We start from the raw sequence: 15,486 nt of genomic DNA on the forward strand, positions 1-15,486 counted from the left end.
GTCCAAAATAAACTTTTCTTTAAAAAAAAAAACAAAAAAAAACAAAAAACAGCTTTATGGGCCCCAGACCTACTGAATCTCAATTCCTGGAGCTTAAGCCTGGGAATCTACATTTTTAGTAGGAACTCCAGAAGATTCTACCCATTCGCTTTCCGTTCCATGCCTAAACCGTTGCTTCTTCCTTGCTTTACCTTAACCTGATCTCATCTTTTAGCTCCCCTCAGCCCTAAGATCAGTGCTATTCTGCCTCTTTCACAGATGAGAAAGCTGAAGAACTCAGAGATTAATATGTCCAGGGTCACACAACCCATAAATGGAGGAGCGGGAACTTGAATCCCTTGCTGTCTAGCTGCCAAGTCTTTAAAGACTTGGCATCCATTCTACTGCCTCTCAATCCCATTTCCATTGGTGACAAACTAAAAAGCTCTAAATCACTAAAAGAATTATTACCGGGGCGCCTGGGTGGCTCAGTCAGTTAGGTGACGGACTTCAGCTCAGGTCATGATCTCAAAGTTTGTGGGTTCGAGCCCCGTGTGGGGGTCTGTGCTGACGGATCAGAGCCTAGAGCCTGCTTCGGATTCTGTGTGTGTGTGTGTGTGTGTGTGTGTCTGCCCTTCCCCCCCCCCCCCCTCACTTGCTCAAAAATAAACATTTAAAAAGAATGATTACCAATAATACTCTGGACCCCACCTTTTTCTCCAACCTGCTAAGTCCCTACAGTCCCTTTGCCCCGGCCTGTGGCTTTACTCCTACCCCCTTTTCCACTGGGGAGAAATGAGCAATGAGGAAGCCCTGGGAGCGTGTGCCACCACCAGAGTCCTGCACGTGGAAGGTGCAGCTCTGTTCTTCCGTCAGGATTCAGCTCAACAACAGGGTCTTCCATTCAGCTTCTCCCAACCGTCCTCACTTCTATATGAATCTGACAACGTTCACAGCACTCACTCTGACATTAAATTACATACGCTCATATTGTTGTCCACCTCTTGGATTTGTCTTATCTCCCTCCAACAAAATGTGAAGACCCTAATTACCCGTCTTCGACATACTTATGCCTCAGAGCGATGCTGGAGAACACGGACATCCCAGGCATTAACAGGTGATGGTGGTCCATAGACTGGGGACTACTGTGCATTTGGCCAACAGGCAGCCAGGAGAAAGGACTCTGACAATAGTATCTCAGGTTTATCAGGCAGCAGATGATCAGGGAGGTGCCAACTCTAAATCAATTTCTAGCCTCTTCTCTGGGCTCCCTGACTTGTATTCAGGGCTTAATACCAAGTTGTGGATCTAACTGCTGAATGACAAACGGTTTTGAGAGTCCCTGCCCCCCCCCCCCCCGCCCCCAACCAGACACACAACAGCATCACCTCTATTCAAAGAGGTTCAGTATCAAGTACAGATGGAGGGCTGATAAAATAGAAAACGATCTCAGGCAAGGTTGCTGGTCTTACGTGTATTTCCCTTCATTTCTTCAAGGGATTCATGAAACAATCACAGGATCGGCAGGAGAAACCTAAGCACATTCAAGTAAAACATGTTTTCATTAGTTTTGCTGCTGGTGACTGGAATTGGCTTGATTTTCATACTAATAAAAGCATCGCCTCTTTAAGTACCTCTGAGAAATCTGATTATGAAGTTAGAATCCACATATCTCCTCAAGCACTCTTAGAAAGCAGTGTGTGTCTTCATAAAAGCATGAGGAGAAAAAGACTTGTACAGCATCTTTTTTATTTTCTTTACCATTGTTTTAATGCACTTTAAAATTTATCTACATTAATTGGGAACAAAGAAACAAAAATAGACATTTCTTTGTTTTTCATAAATAACTACTCTCCATATCTGATAAAAATCTCAAACCATTACTTTACCTCCCCACAAATATAATACATACAAAATCTTTTCTGAAATAATAAGGTCAGCAAATTAAGCATCTTGAGACTAACATAACCACGTACAACTGCTGCTCTACGGACTTCCAGGAACAAAACCAAACCAAAAACTACCTATCGAGAATGTCTGGGTTTCCTTTCGTTAATGTTACGGAGTCAAAATTATAATCCTCTGCCAATAATAATTTATAGATTCAAGTTGATTGTCTACAAAGAAAATATCGCTGGCTCTGATTGAGGAATTCTGGGTCGGACGCGACGGCGAGGATGCTGCAGTGATAGGCACTATACACGGGTGAAAATCAAAAAAAAAGTACTGAATGCCCTGGATGCCACCTACTGACTCGGTATGTGCCTCATGTGGCTCAGTAATAAGTTCACCTGCACCAAACCCGTATCAAAGTCACTAAATCTCTCATATATATAATATATATTATATGTATATACACACCCACAACACATACATACTATACATACAGTTTGTAACAACACGAAGTAATCTTGTCTCACAATGGTGTACCAGACAGTGTCCTGGCTGAAATGAATCCTGCAATTGTCAGTGAGCTGCTCGAAGCTTTTGAGAGTTGAGTCAGGTTACTTAGTCCCTCACATCCTGCCCACCCTTTGCCCTGCTTTAATGTCTTGGTAGCTTTTTTTTTTTCTTCCCCTCAGAACCACCCTCCCCCCTCCAAGCATATTTTCCCCCCTGGGATCACTTGCTTGGACTTTGGAGGCAAGAAAGGGCACGCAGAGGGAGCAGGCAATTCTCAGCCACTGTACCTCACACCTGCCTAGATGTGTGACGTTCTCTGTCCTGTTTGCCACATTTGGTGTTAGAAAGCAGTTATTCAAAGCTTTGTCCCTCCTGCCCCCCTTGGTCTTTCTGTAGAGCACAAAAGTGAAAGAAGCCCCTTTAGCAGGGGTAGCAGTTCATTAAAATATACAACTACGTTTCCTAGCTCTGGGGTTTCCATTCTGTACCTGAGAGTGCAGGTCACGGATACTGTTATTAAGGTTCGGTGTGGGATCCATGAGGTTTTCTCCTGGCAGCCAGTGTCAGGATTAGTGCAGCCCTGGCCCAGGAGGAAACAGCCTAATGAATACCAACTTGGAAACAGTGCTGTCGGCACATTATTTAAGCCTGTACATGCACACAATTACACACGCACACACACACACAGGCCCGTCATTGGAAACGGTCATGTGAAAAGATGACAAAGGTTTGCAAAGATAAACCAATAAGGCACCAAGAAAAATTATTCTCAGCCAATTTAGACAACATCAAAATGTAAGGAGGGAAATCATATAAATTAAAGAGACTTCCTAAAAGTCTGGCCAGCGGATCCGCAGACGGGTCATATTAGTTCCTTTAGACAGCTTTCTAAATCTTCACCCCTAACTCATGAAGCGAGACAATGCTTAAAACCGACCTGTGAAAGGGACAACCTGGAAGCTGTACATGTGACATTAAACTGAACCATAAATCCTTTCCAACTCCACAAAGCTACCTGTGAAGAAGTTGCTAGACCCCACCGCCCACAACCTTTCATTTTATAATTGTTTTCATGAGTATGAACTGTCTGCATAATAAAAATGCAAATCAGGGGGAAATAGCAAGTGGGATGGAAAGAGAGGGCGGCCATAAATAGATCTGGCTTCTCTCCCCTGGGTGGGGGATGGGGTAGTTGACATTAGGAAGACTCTAGGGAAGCAGGTAGGCTTTATCTTTGAGGGATGGGAGAGGAAGAGCGGGGGCAAGAACACAGACTGAAAACAAAGGGGCATCTCTGAAAAGTGGTGTGCAACTAGACCCCAAAAGGCATTACTTATATTGCCCCTCCTTGGCTCACTGTCCTTTTTCAACTCCTTTTCTTTTTTTTTCCTTCACAGTAAATTGGTTGTTTTTGTGAGGCTTGGCATGTTGCCCAAATGAAACACTAATTTTTTTTTTAAAAATGAAGAATTAACCCACTTTCATCCATTTCATCCCACAACTTTTAGATGCACTGTGCATCATTTTCTAGATTCTCCACAAAGAAAAAAGTCAAGGGGTCAACCCAAATTAAGCACAATGACCGGAGGCGGCATGACCATCTGTGTACTTTCTGGGAAGACATACTAAAAGAGGGAAGAGGTCAAGGTGATCGGGAAAGGTCCTCATTTGAAAAACACAAGAATTGGCCCTCAGACAGGGGATCTATTCGAAGGTCCTAAGAAGCAGCTTCTGAGTAAGGGCAAGAAGATGTGCAAAAAGTTCTGTAGCTCTATGTACTAGGTTTTGTTGAATCCGCTGAAATTTTAACTTTGATTCAGAGTATGAGTGTGTAAGAGCAGTGCGTTTTTATAAAAGCGAGCAGCTTTTGAGAGTCCCCAAAACTACAATACCAGGCTTCTCCCTGAAGCAAAGTGTTTAAGTTTGCTATGGGAACTGTGCATTTGTTTCCTTAATATCCATGAAGTGAAAACTGGCCTGGGTTTAAATCTTACATTCCCAACTTTGGTATAAATAAAGCACAAATGCCTAGACTCGTCATTTTCCTAGGGAGTCAGTCTAAAATTTTAATTGTTTTTGTCACTTGAGCTTCCTAAATTCGGTCCCCACTCAACCCTGCTCACTGGTATTTTGCTGGTCATTGCACTGTCACCTCCTTCTCCAAGTCATGGCCTCACACTCTTCATGAAGGAACAGTTAAACAGATTAGAAAAGCAAACAGAATTCTTAAATAGTAAAGAAACCTGTGTGTGTGTGTGTGTGTGTGTGTGTGTGTGTGTTCATATATAGGCTTTCATATATTAATGAATGGTTAAGCATGTCGGAAAGCAAACAGAATTCTCTAATAGCAAAGTGCATGTGTACGTGCATGTGGGTGCATGCAAGTGTGTGCTCGGCAAAAAGAAAAACATATTGAGGTGGGGGAGAGAGGACAGCTTTCCTCCTGCAGCAGTCCCCTGAGCCATATTTTAAAAGCTTCTGCACGTGCATTATGGGTGTCATTTGTTTGGGGAGACTGCAGAGAGCAATGTTTGGCTGCTTTTGGAATATCTGCCTAATAAACGAGTCCAAAGTCCAGGGACACTTATTTTCCCTCATTGCTGCCAATGTTTGTTCACAGGTAGCCAGCCTCCCTGCCCCCAGCTCAAGCACCCCATTCAAGGGTGGGTGGGGTTTCTTAATCACAGCTCTCCAGGAGAGGAGGACTGAGAAAAGCAAAAAGACTGTTTAACATGATAAAGGTGGGATGGGGTGGAGCAGATAAGTGTTAGAAATTTACCTAATTACTGGAGGTATATCCATTTTAGTCCTTAAATCTAAAAAGCAGCTCCTTTAACAACCATCTCTAAGTACTTCCAGAAGAAGGGAGTGGGTTTACCTTTACCAAAATCAGAACACGAGTTCTTAAAAAAAAAAAAAAAAAATGGAATCACTGAAGCCTGTTAACCACCCACTCCTTCTCTGGCACAAAGCTGCCATTTTACCAGTCTAGAATTCAAGCTCAACCAATCCCCATCCTCGAGATTTTCACTTTTCCAAATATTCATACCGGCACTCTATGATGCTACCTCTAACTTATTCAAGACCATGCTGGGTGCTGTTAGGAATAAGAATGATTACCAGAACTACAGAAAAGAAACCGAAGGTCGATAAATAAACAAAACTAGTATGGCACACAAAATCGTTAAACGCTCTCCTCTCTAACCTTGTCACTTTGGGGAGGCCCTAGCCCCATTATGCTCCCCCTCCTCGACATGAATTGGGGTTTCCTCTAACTTAGGGACTATAAACAGCGACCAGCAGCTCAGCCTTAAAGCGTCTGGGACACTTTAAGCAGTGAAAGAAAACAAGCTGAAAAATCACACCTGACAACCTCCCAGTCGTTCATAGCAACCTAAACTTTCACTGTTCACATTTGTTTTAAAGACACAAGTATAGGAAATATATTTTCCCAATTTAGACCACACAGTTCAAAGAAACCTGAACCAAGCGGAACTTCATTATAATGCCAACCTTAGGATTGTAAAGCCCCCAAAGCAAAGGTAAATTTTGTTGCCAAAATGCAACAAAGTTAAAAATTAAGAAAACTACATATAAATTAACAACAGGGTTCCCCTAAAACAAAAACAAACAAAAACAAAAACAAAAACAAAAGGTAGTAAGAAACACAAAATAGAATACACGTGGGCTGAGCCCCTTCGAGAAGTCCTGGGACCGGTACGGCCTTTGAAAGGGCCCCTCTCCCCTCTCTCCAAGTTGCCCCAGGAGGGGGCATCAGCACCATGAAGGTAAACGGAAGTGAACTTGGCAAAACTACCAAACAAAACAACCCCCCTCCCTCCACTCCCGGCCCCTCTGGGCCTCGGCGTCCTACACGTGCGACAGGGACACCTGCTTGTGGTAGGCGGCGGCGGCGGCGGCGGCGGCGGGGGGGCCCGGCGGCCCGGTCCTGCCCGTGAGCGAGGCGCTCGCCTCATAGTCCCCCGCGGCCGTGGCGCCGCCGCTCTTGTGGCCCCGCCGCGGGCGGCAGCAGCATCGGCTGGTGAAGCGCCGCCACGACTCCACAGTCTTGCCGGACCAAATCCAGACGCCCGACGTGATGCCCACCACGAGGCACATGAAGTACTTGAGCATGAGCACCCAGTACTCGGGCTTGGCGCGCGGCTGGCCGGCGTCGGGGCCCGGGCACGCGCAGGTGAGCGCGGCCTCCCAGCTCTCGCGATAGTGCTGCTCGTACAGGTAGCAGGCCACCACGATGCTGGCGGGCACGGTGTACAGGAGAGTGAAGATACCGATGCGGATCATGAGCTTCTCCAACTTGTCCGTCTTGGTGCCGCCCTGCTTGATGACGCTTCGGATGCGGAAGAGCGACACGAACCCCGCCAGGAGGAAGAGGGTGCCCACCAGCAGGTAGAGCACCAGCGGGCCCAGCACGAAGCCGCGCAGCGAGTTCAGGTTCTGGTTGCCCACGTAGCAGATGCCGGCCACCGGGTCCCCATCCACGGAGCTCAGTGCCAGCGCCGTGATGGACTTGACGCTGGGGATGAGCCACGCGGCCAGGTGGAAGTACTGTGCATAGCCCGCGATGGCCTCGTTGCCCCACTTCATGCCAGCTGCCAAGAACCAGGTGAGCGACAGGATGACCCACCAGATGGAGCTGGCCATCCCAAAGAAGTAGACCAGCAGGAAGACGACAGTGCACAGCGCAGGGCCCGTCGTCTCGTAGTGAATGTGGCTGTGCTCGCGGCTGCAGGCGACGCTGGCGTGGCCCACCACCAGGCGCACCAGGAAGCCCAGCGACACGCACAAGTAGCAGGCAGACAGGAAGATGATGGGTCGCTCAGGGTAGCGGAAGCGTTCCATGTCTATTAGGAAGGTGGCTACCGTGGTGGAGGTGGAGATGAAGCACAGCACAGACCACAGCCCAATCCAGAAGGTGGCGAACGTGCGCTCGTCGGGGCTGAAGGAGGGCTGGTAGCAGGGCACGGCGCAGTTGGGCACCTGGCCCGTGCGCACCTTGTTGTAGAGCGGGTGAGACTCCTTCAAGATGGGGACGAAGGGCTCGCGGCATTTGCACACTGACGGGCCCCCGGCGGCGCACTCGCCCCCTGAGGCCGGTGCGCCCGCGGGGCCCGGGAGGGTGGGTTTGGCCGGGAAGGGCCTGGGGGGCGCCGTGGTGGCCTCGCTGCGGTTGTAATCCATGCACAGGACCTCGGCGTCGCGGCCCAGCACCGGGAGGCGGTCGCAGCTCATGCGCTCCGGCCAGGCGAAGCCGTACTGGCGCATGAGCGGCGAGCAGCCGGCCTTGGCGCGCTCGCACACGGAGCGGCAGGGCGGCAGCGGCTTGTGGTAGTCGGGCAGGCAGATGGGCGTGTACATGGAGCACAGGAAGAAGCGCAGGTCCGGCGAGCAGTGGATCTCCACCAGCGGCCAGAACTGGTGCACCTCCAGGCCCGCCTCGTCCTGCGTGTCGTGGTTGAACTGGTTGGGCATGTGCGTCAGGTTGTAGCCGATGCCGCGGCACATGGGCACTGTGATTTCCTGGCACACTGGGGCCTTGGAGGCAGCCGCAGCCCGGCCCGCCAGCTGCGCCAGGAGCAGCAGCAGCAGGGAGGGCGGTGCGGACGGGTCAGGCCGAGCCATAGCCCCCTCCCTCCCCTCGCCGCGCCCGCCGCAGCCCGCGCGGGGCCCACGCAGCCGGGGGAAACCGGGCCGGCCTTTCCGCCGACTCGTGTGTGGCGCCGGGGCTGGCAACCTGTTGGTTTCTTTTTCTCTTAAATCCGTCCAAAGATAAACTGTTTCGGGAAGGCGCTGCCTCCGCAGGCAGCGCTCTGCTCTTCGCCAGATAGGGCTGGGGAGGGACGGTTAGGGCTCCGATTCCAGGAGAAGTACTCTTTAAAAAAGAAGCTGAGGGAGAAGAAAAATTGCAACCACTCCCAGTTAGAAGGGAGTCAACCGCTCAGTCCCCGCAAGCGCTCTCCAAATCTCCAAGTTAATGTCTCTTCCTTCCCTCCCCTCCACCTCCGGGAACCAAACTACTGACTCCCGGCCCACCCCCACGCCCCTCCTCCCTTAACGCTGGGCCTTCTAGGCTGTACCCCGGGGTCAGAGAGCTCAGCCGCCAGGAAAAGCGCGGAGGAACCGGGAAACGAACGGAAAGAAAGGGGTTAGGCGCGGGCTCTCACCTTCGCGGATCCTGAAAAGCAGATAGTCGTCAGCCAGCCTGGGTCTCCTGTTCCTGGGGCAGTCTCTCAGAAATGCGACTCAGAGACGGGCTGGCACCCGGAAAGTTTGGCGATAGGCTGGGTACCCGAGGCGAGGCACATGGCAGCAGGTGGGGGCTTCTCAGAGAGGGGGTCGCACCCTGAACGCGGTCGCCGCAGGCCAGTCACTCGCCCTCTCCTCCTCCGGGGCCCCCCGCATGATCCGAGCGGGGCAGAGCAGGAGCCGACCGTGCGTTCTACCGGGGTCCGGGAGCCGGACGAAGGGCGAGCGCGCCTGGCAGCACCTGGGCGAGAGGAAGGCGGTGTGCGGCAGCCTGGGGATCCCGCCGCCTCACTGCACCGCGAGCAGCTGGCGCTGGCCCCGCCGGGACTGCATGGTGCTCGCCCGCCGCCGCGTCCCGCCGGCCGCTCGCCTCCTCCCCTGCAGGGGGCTCCGCGCTCCAGCGGACTCCTGGGGGCGGTGGCGGCGCTCCCGGGACGCGCCCGGCTCGGCTCCTCCCCCGCACTCTCTCACTCTTTTGCCCACCTCCAGCGGGCACCGAACGGCGCGCGCGGCGGCGACGACGGTGGAGTCACGGCCGCGGGCTGACTGGCCTCTCCCGCCCCGCCCGGGTCACCTGCCTCTAATGCCCGCCGGGAGGCCCCGCCCCTTCCCCGCCCCCTCGCGCTGGGGCTCGGTTGGTGGGCCGCCCCGCCACGTTCTCCGCGCGTCCCCGCCCACTGCCCCGCGGGCTCGGCCTCTCCCCCTGCGCCCTCCGGCCCCGCCCGGAGCCGGCCGCCGAAGAGCGCCGGCCAATAGCTGGCCGGAGAGCGATGGGGGCGGGGCGAATGCTAATCGCTCTTTCTAGAGACCCCCGGCGGGAAACCCTTGCCAGAAGTCCCTCCGGAGTTCGCTGCGGGCGCACAGCGGTCCCCGGCTCACTTTCCTGTAATAGGCTGGCTTATGAACCCTTGCTTCCAGGGCCCCTACCAGGTCTCTCTGCAGCTAAAAATCTTGACAGTCCAGCGCTTGTTTAAAAGAACCGCTCGAAGAATCATTCTTAACCGTGCCACCTACCTCCGCTCTGCGCTGTCCTCCTACCAGGTGAGCTCACACTGAGAGAAGAGCGAAGGTGTATTGAGTCCCTACTGCGTGCCAGACAGCGCGTTAATCGTTTATACCTTAATACAAGATCTCAGATGTTTACAATCCAGTGAGACAGGTACTCCCTACAGGTGAAGGAACAAAGGTTGAGAAGCTTGACCAAGGCAACCGAGCTAATACTTCCCCAAGAAAGCCGCAACATAGGCAGCCTTCACCCCAGTATTCCGAGCGCCTGGCACATAGTAGGCGCTCAAATGCTAACTCAGGATTCGAACCCACGTATCTGCATCCCAGTTTTAACCACTGTCCCCACCCGTGTACTACCTGTATCTCCTAGTCTTCAACCTTTACTGTTGCACTTAACAAACTCTTATTGTCGCCATGAAGTGATTTTCTTCCTGTCTTTGGAAGACTCGAGAGATGTTAGTCCTCTATCTGTCGAAGTTTAAAAGCCCAAGCAGTTCCGAAATCGCCTGCGGAGAGAAGCCGCGCCAGCTCGCGGATCCGTTGCGGGTAGGGCGCCTGGCCCCCCGGGGCTGCGAGCTGTAAGAGCCGTGCACTGGCTCGCCTCTGGGGAGCGGGGGCGCTGGGAGCAGGCCCGGCAGGAGGGAGAACCAGCTGGGTGCCCCGACTGCTGGGACACACAGTGGCGCTCTCCAGATAGGTTATTATGCTGCAAGTTTTAAATGTCTTAAAAATGCCTCTTTTCTACGTGTTCTAATTAGGTTGGGAGACTGAGGTGTTTAGCATTCTTGAAATTCATTCACACGCTTACAAAAGGGTTTGCATTGTTTCCTGCTCCCCCCACCCCTTCCTTCTTCTGGGAAGAAGGCGCGGGGGGGGGGGGCGGGAACAGGAGGGCCTGGGTACTTCAAGGAGTCAGGACTGGACTAAAGGGTTGAGACATATAGACTGCAGTCATCGTCGTTCTTCTGTCCTGGATCCCGTTTGTACAGACTGGGAGACTGGATTGCAGAAGGGCCGTCTCCCTCCGGCTCATCACCAAGGCTTTGTGGAAAATTATGAAGATATGTGCATTAATCCCAGACTCAACGTTTAAAGTGAATAAATACAGTTGTTTCACAAGCATCAACACTATTAATAGATATATTTAGAATGTACCTTCCACCTTTCATGCCCTGAAATTCTACAGGTGTTCATATTTAACCTCTTTGGTGTTTTGGAAACACTTGCACTCTGGGTCGGCAAACATCCCAGGGTTGAAAGTAGTGGGAGTTGAAAAGCTATGGAATAGCAATCAGAAAGAAAGGGAAACCCTCAGTGGAAAGTATGTGCAGACTGTGAAAATGCCAAGCAAGGGCTGTCTCATTCTGTGCCCTTTATGCAACGTGTGTATTATTGGGGATGGACAAGTGTTGGCTAATAATAAAAATTATTTGAAGTTGGAGAATGTTAATCACTCACACTGGAATTTAGCCAGAATACTTGTGTTATTTCACTTGGTTCTGATTCAAACGATGTTATCTACTGGTCTGTAAACCTCTCCCTTCTTAATCAAGAGCGAAATGTTATTTTTGCTTGGAGATCTCTAATAATAGTAGTAACAACAACAGGAAACTTTGTCAAGAGAGACTTATTTTGCATTGTATAGTTTTTGTATCATTTAAAATTTTGCTTTTTTTACACATACTACTTCAGTTTAAAGGCAGTTTAAAATACGCTGTTTAACATGTATTAGGCAGGCTGCTAAATAATTCATTTAAAGCTCATTTGATCGTTGCAACAATCAGATGAAATGGGTACCATAATGGCTTGCTTGAGGTGACCAATTTAGTCCATCAGAAGGGTAGAAACCAAATTGGTCTCCCGACTCATAATTTATTATTTAACAAACTAGAAAACACTACGTGATTTTTTAAAGGTGCAATTTGGAAGCATTCTTGTCAGTGAATTCGCTCATCTGTACTTCCACGTAGCCATTCGTCCGTCCATCCGTCCGTCCGTCCATCCATCCATCCATTCATCCAAGAAACATCAGTTTCTGAGTTGAAGACACAACTATGTTAAACATGTTTCTGCAAAGCGAAATTCATGAAATTCAACGTAAATTATTGTCCAGCGTGTTTATGAATTGATGAAAATACAGAGAACAATGCTAAATATTCCATCAAGGGGGGCATCTGGGTGGCTCAGTCGGTTGAGCATCCGACTTTGGCTCAGGTCATGATCTCACAGTTTGTGGGTTTGAGACTTGCATTGGGCTCTGTGCTGACAGCTCAGAGCCTGGAGCCTGCTTCTGATTCTGTGTGTCCCTCTCTCTCTGCTCCTCCCCCACTCACACTCTGTCTCTCTCTCTCTCAAAAATAAATAAACATTTAAAAAAAATTAAACATTTGGGGCGCCTGGGTGGCTCAGTCGGTTAAGCGGCCGACTTCGGCTCAGGTCATGATCTCGCGGTCCGTGAGTTCGAGCCCCGGGTCGGGCTCTGTGCTGACAGCTCAGAGCCTGGAGCCTGTTTCAGATTCTGTGTCTCCCTCTTTCTGACCCTCCCCCGTTCATGCTTTGTCTCTCTCTCTGTCTCAAAAATAAATAAACATTAAAAAAAAAATTGAACATTTTATCAAGTAAGTGTGTGATGTTCCAAAAGTGTTGAGGTACTGGCTTTGGATTTTGTCATCAGGGAATAGTTGGAGCATTTTGAATCTCACTAGACTTGTGTTCCTTATCTATGCATTATTCTGTCGACACACTTGAGAGTTCCATGCTATAGGAATGACTGGACAGGTTAACTTTGTATAGTCTTCAGTGTCTTCATAATCAAGCCTGGAACCGTATGCTGCACACAAACACCTTCGGTAAATATTTGTGAAATAAGTGGATGAATGATTGACAACGTGAATGAGATTACCTTCCTAAACTTCAGCAGCTGGCATTGAATCCTTGCATGCAGCTTCTCTTACATCTCTGAGGTTGACCATAGACAAATGCAGCATGAGTCCGAGCCTTGTCCCTGCCTAGCAGCTCAACCACCTAACAGCTCCAGGGGCTCTCTGCTTGCCTGCAAAATGGAGTTACAGATAGTTAGCTCCTTCATAGTGTTGTAGTGAGGGGATAAATGAATTTATACGGTAAAAGGCTTAGAACCTCATTTAGTGCCTGGGAAGTCTATATAGTCTTAGTCATTATTATTAGTTTCCACTATGGTTCATTCTACTTTTCTGTTTTCCCAACCTTTTATATTCTCTTTTGCGTATTACTTTAATAATGGGGGAAAGTTACACTTTTTAGACGCACTTTCTGTTGGAGCACACTCTCAGCCGTCACCAGCCATCTCTGGTAGTTAGATATTAGATACATTTTATGCCAAAGCAGAGATCATTTCACTTGCCCTGAATGCAAGTGCAACCGGCCAGTCACTATGCAAACGTACACAGTGCTGGCCCAGAAGAGACACTGCCAGCCGACATGAATCCCTCGCAGGTGTTTCCAGACTGGCTCCTTCCATGTCCTAGAGCGTTTCTGATCTCTTCTCTTACCAGATCACACACCTCTACATGAGAAACCAAGACCCTAATCAGAGAATTAACAAGAGGAGTCATTTACCCATGTGCATAATGAGAATGCCTTGTTCACATTATAAGAGGAATAATTCAACGATAATCTTTAGTCCCTTCTGCTCCACCACGGTGGTATGGTGGAGATTATAGAAAAGTAAAAGCTTTTTCTTCCCCCAAAGGTAATGGAAGTACTAATCTTTCCCACATTAAACTGTGGCTCTTAGCGGCACATTATGATCACCTGGGGGAGCCTTAAGAAACACTGATGCTTGGGCCCTATTAAATCAAAATCTCTAGTTCAGGGACCATTGAGATCTCATTTTTTGGTTTTGCTTGTTTTTTTGCCGGCTTGTATTGCTGTTTTGTTTTAACTCTCCAGGTGATCCTGATTTTTAGCTAGGCTCAAGAATGACTGACACAGATGATTTTGTTATTTTCTCAGTCCAGCCCCAAGCTTGGGCCCAGCTGGATCTTCTGCAAAAGGGGTTAATCACATCAGTGGGCAAATGGGGCACCTCAGGAGAAAGTATAGAGAAGCGCAGCCTAATTGCACGTGAGTCTGTTTGGACTGAAGGAAAAATTGTGTAAAGCAACAGAACTGTGGTATGGTGATGAGATGGTTAACAGCAGTGGGGACAATAATAACACTTTATGTATATCATCTCTTTTGCCTCTGGAATCTTGTAAGGGCGATATTATTATTTCCATGTTATAGATTAAGAAACGGAGGTTCTTGGGGCGCCTGGGTGGCGCAGTCGGTTAAGCGTCCGACTTCAGCCAGGTCACGATCTCGCGGTCCGTGAGTTCGAGCCCCGCGTCGGGCTCTGGGCTGATGGCTCAGAGCCTGGAGCCTGTTTCCGATTCTGTGTCTCCCTCTCTCTCTGCCCCTCCCCCGTTCATGCTCTGTCTCTCTCTGTCCCAAAAATAAAAATAAACGTTGAAAAAAAAACTTTTTTTAAAAAAGAAACGGAGGTTCAGACAAGTTAAATAACTTGTTTTTTTTTTTTTTTTAAATTTTTTTTTTTTTCAATGTTTATTTATTTTTGGGACAGAGAGAGACAGAGCATGAACGGGGGAGGGGCAGAGAGAGAGGGAGACACAGAATCGGAAACAGGCTCCAGGCTCTGAGCCATCAGCCCAGAGCCTGACGCGGGGCTCGAACTCCCGGATCGCGAGATCGTGACCTGGCTGAAGTCGGACGCTTAACCGACTGCGCCACTTGTTATACAGGGTTACATAGCTTCCAACTTAGATTTTCCTGACTCCAATGCCTATGCGGCCATCGACTGCAGACCTCAAGTTAAGCCCAGCAGAGAGGGTCCTGAGAACCACCAGATGGTAAATCTTGAGAGAAGCAACTTTCCTTGTTCCTTTGCATCACTTTCCTAGGGACCAGGTTGAATCTTCAATTCTGGTGCGGCCTCTTGTGGAGGAGGGGCTAATGTGTGAAGAAGCTGAAGACTCTGGATTCACCTGGACTCCAGTGTGAGACTAGAGCCAATTTGTTCTCTGAGCTTTGCAGACCGGGCATGAGGTGGGACGCCCCTTAGACTTAGAACCTCCCTGGCATCTCGGCAAATCCAGGTCAGTAAATATTGATGTCACGCATGCTGTGGGCCAAGCACTGGTGCTGGGGTGCAAAGATGATGAGGCAGGGACTTTCCAGGCAGGGCATGGTGGGAGCATAGCAGATGCACCTATCTCAACCTGGTGGCTCAAGGAAGACCTGGACTGTGCCCAGAAGGCCTAATAGGAGTTAGGCAATTTATCAGTCAGAGTTTAGTACAGGAAAGAGAAACCACCCCGGGTGTTTCAAGCAGAGGAAGACTTAATACTGAGAATCAAGCAGGGCCTCACAAAATTGTTGGAAAGGCTGGAGGGGCAGAAGTCAGGAGGCTACCTGGACTGTTGAGTTCAAGGGACCACCACAGTAGCCGAGTCCCAGAAATCAGTGGTGTTGCTGCCGCAGCTGCCTTCACGCCCGTGAACCTGGCGACTAGACACTGAGACAGGATGGAGTCCAGCACTGAGGGCTCTCAGCATTACCTCTGAAACTGGGCTTGCCAGCCTCAGCTGAAGCAGCCTGGTGCCTTCCCTTTGCTCCTGCTGGATCTGCGAGGAATGCACCTGGTTGACCAAACATATATTGTATCCAGACCCTAGCTGCAAGAGAGTCTGGGAAATGTCATTTTCAAGTGTCCAGTTTCTCCAACAAGATTTCTAGAAGGATATAACAGAAACAAATCCTAGTATCTACTACAGGTGAAAAAACTGAGAA

General features: G+C 49.6%; 1 protein-coding gene across 1 annotated transcript; it reads right to left on the reverse strand.

Moving 5' to 3' along the window:
* Window positions 1–1,440: 1,440 nt before the first annotated feature.
* On the reverse strand, window positions 1,441–9,202 carry FZD5 (frizzled class receptor 5). Its single transcript, XM_045480976.1, has 2 exons — window positions 8,568–9,202; window positions 1,441–8,289 (listed from the first exon to the last, which is right to left on the reverse strand). Exon 2 carries the CDS (start codon window positions 8,023–8,025, stop codon window positions 6,253–6,255), a length of 1,773 nt encoding a protein of 590 aa, XP_045336932.1. The 5' UTR covers window positions 8,026–8,289; window positions 8,568–9,202; the 3' UTR covers window positions 1,441–6,252.
* Window positions 9,203–15,486: the final 6,284 nt, after the last annotated feature.

This window comes from Leopardus geoffroyi, chromosome C1 (genome assembly GCF_018350155.1).
Source record: "Leopardus geoffroyi isolate Oge1 chromosome C1, O.geoffroyi_Oge1_pat1.0, whole genome shotgun sequence".
NCBI lineage: Eukaryota > Metazoa > Chordata > Mammalia > Carnivora > Felidae > Leopardus > Leopardus geoffroyi.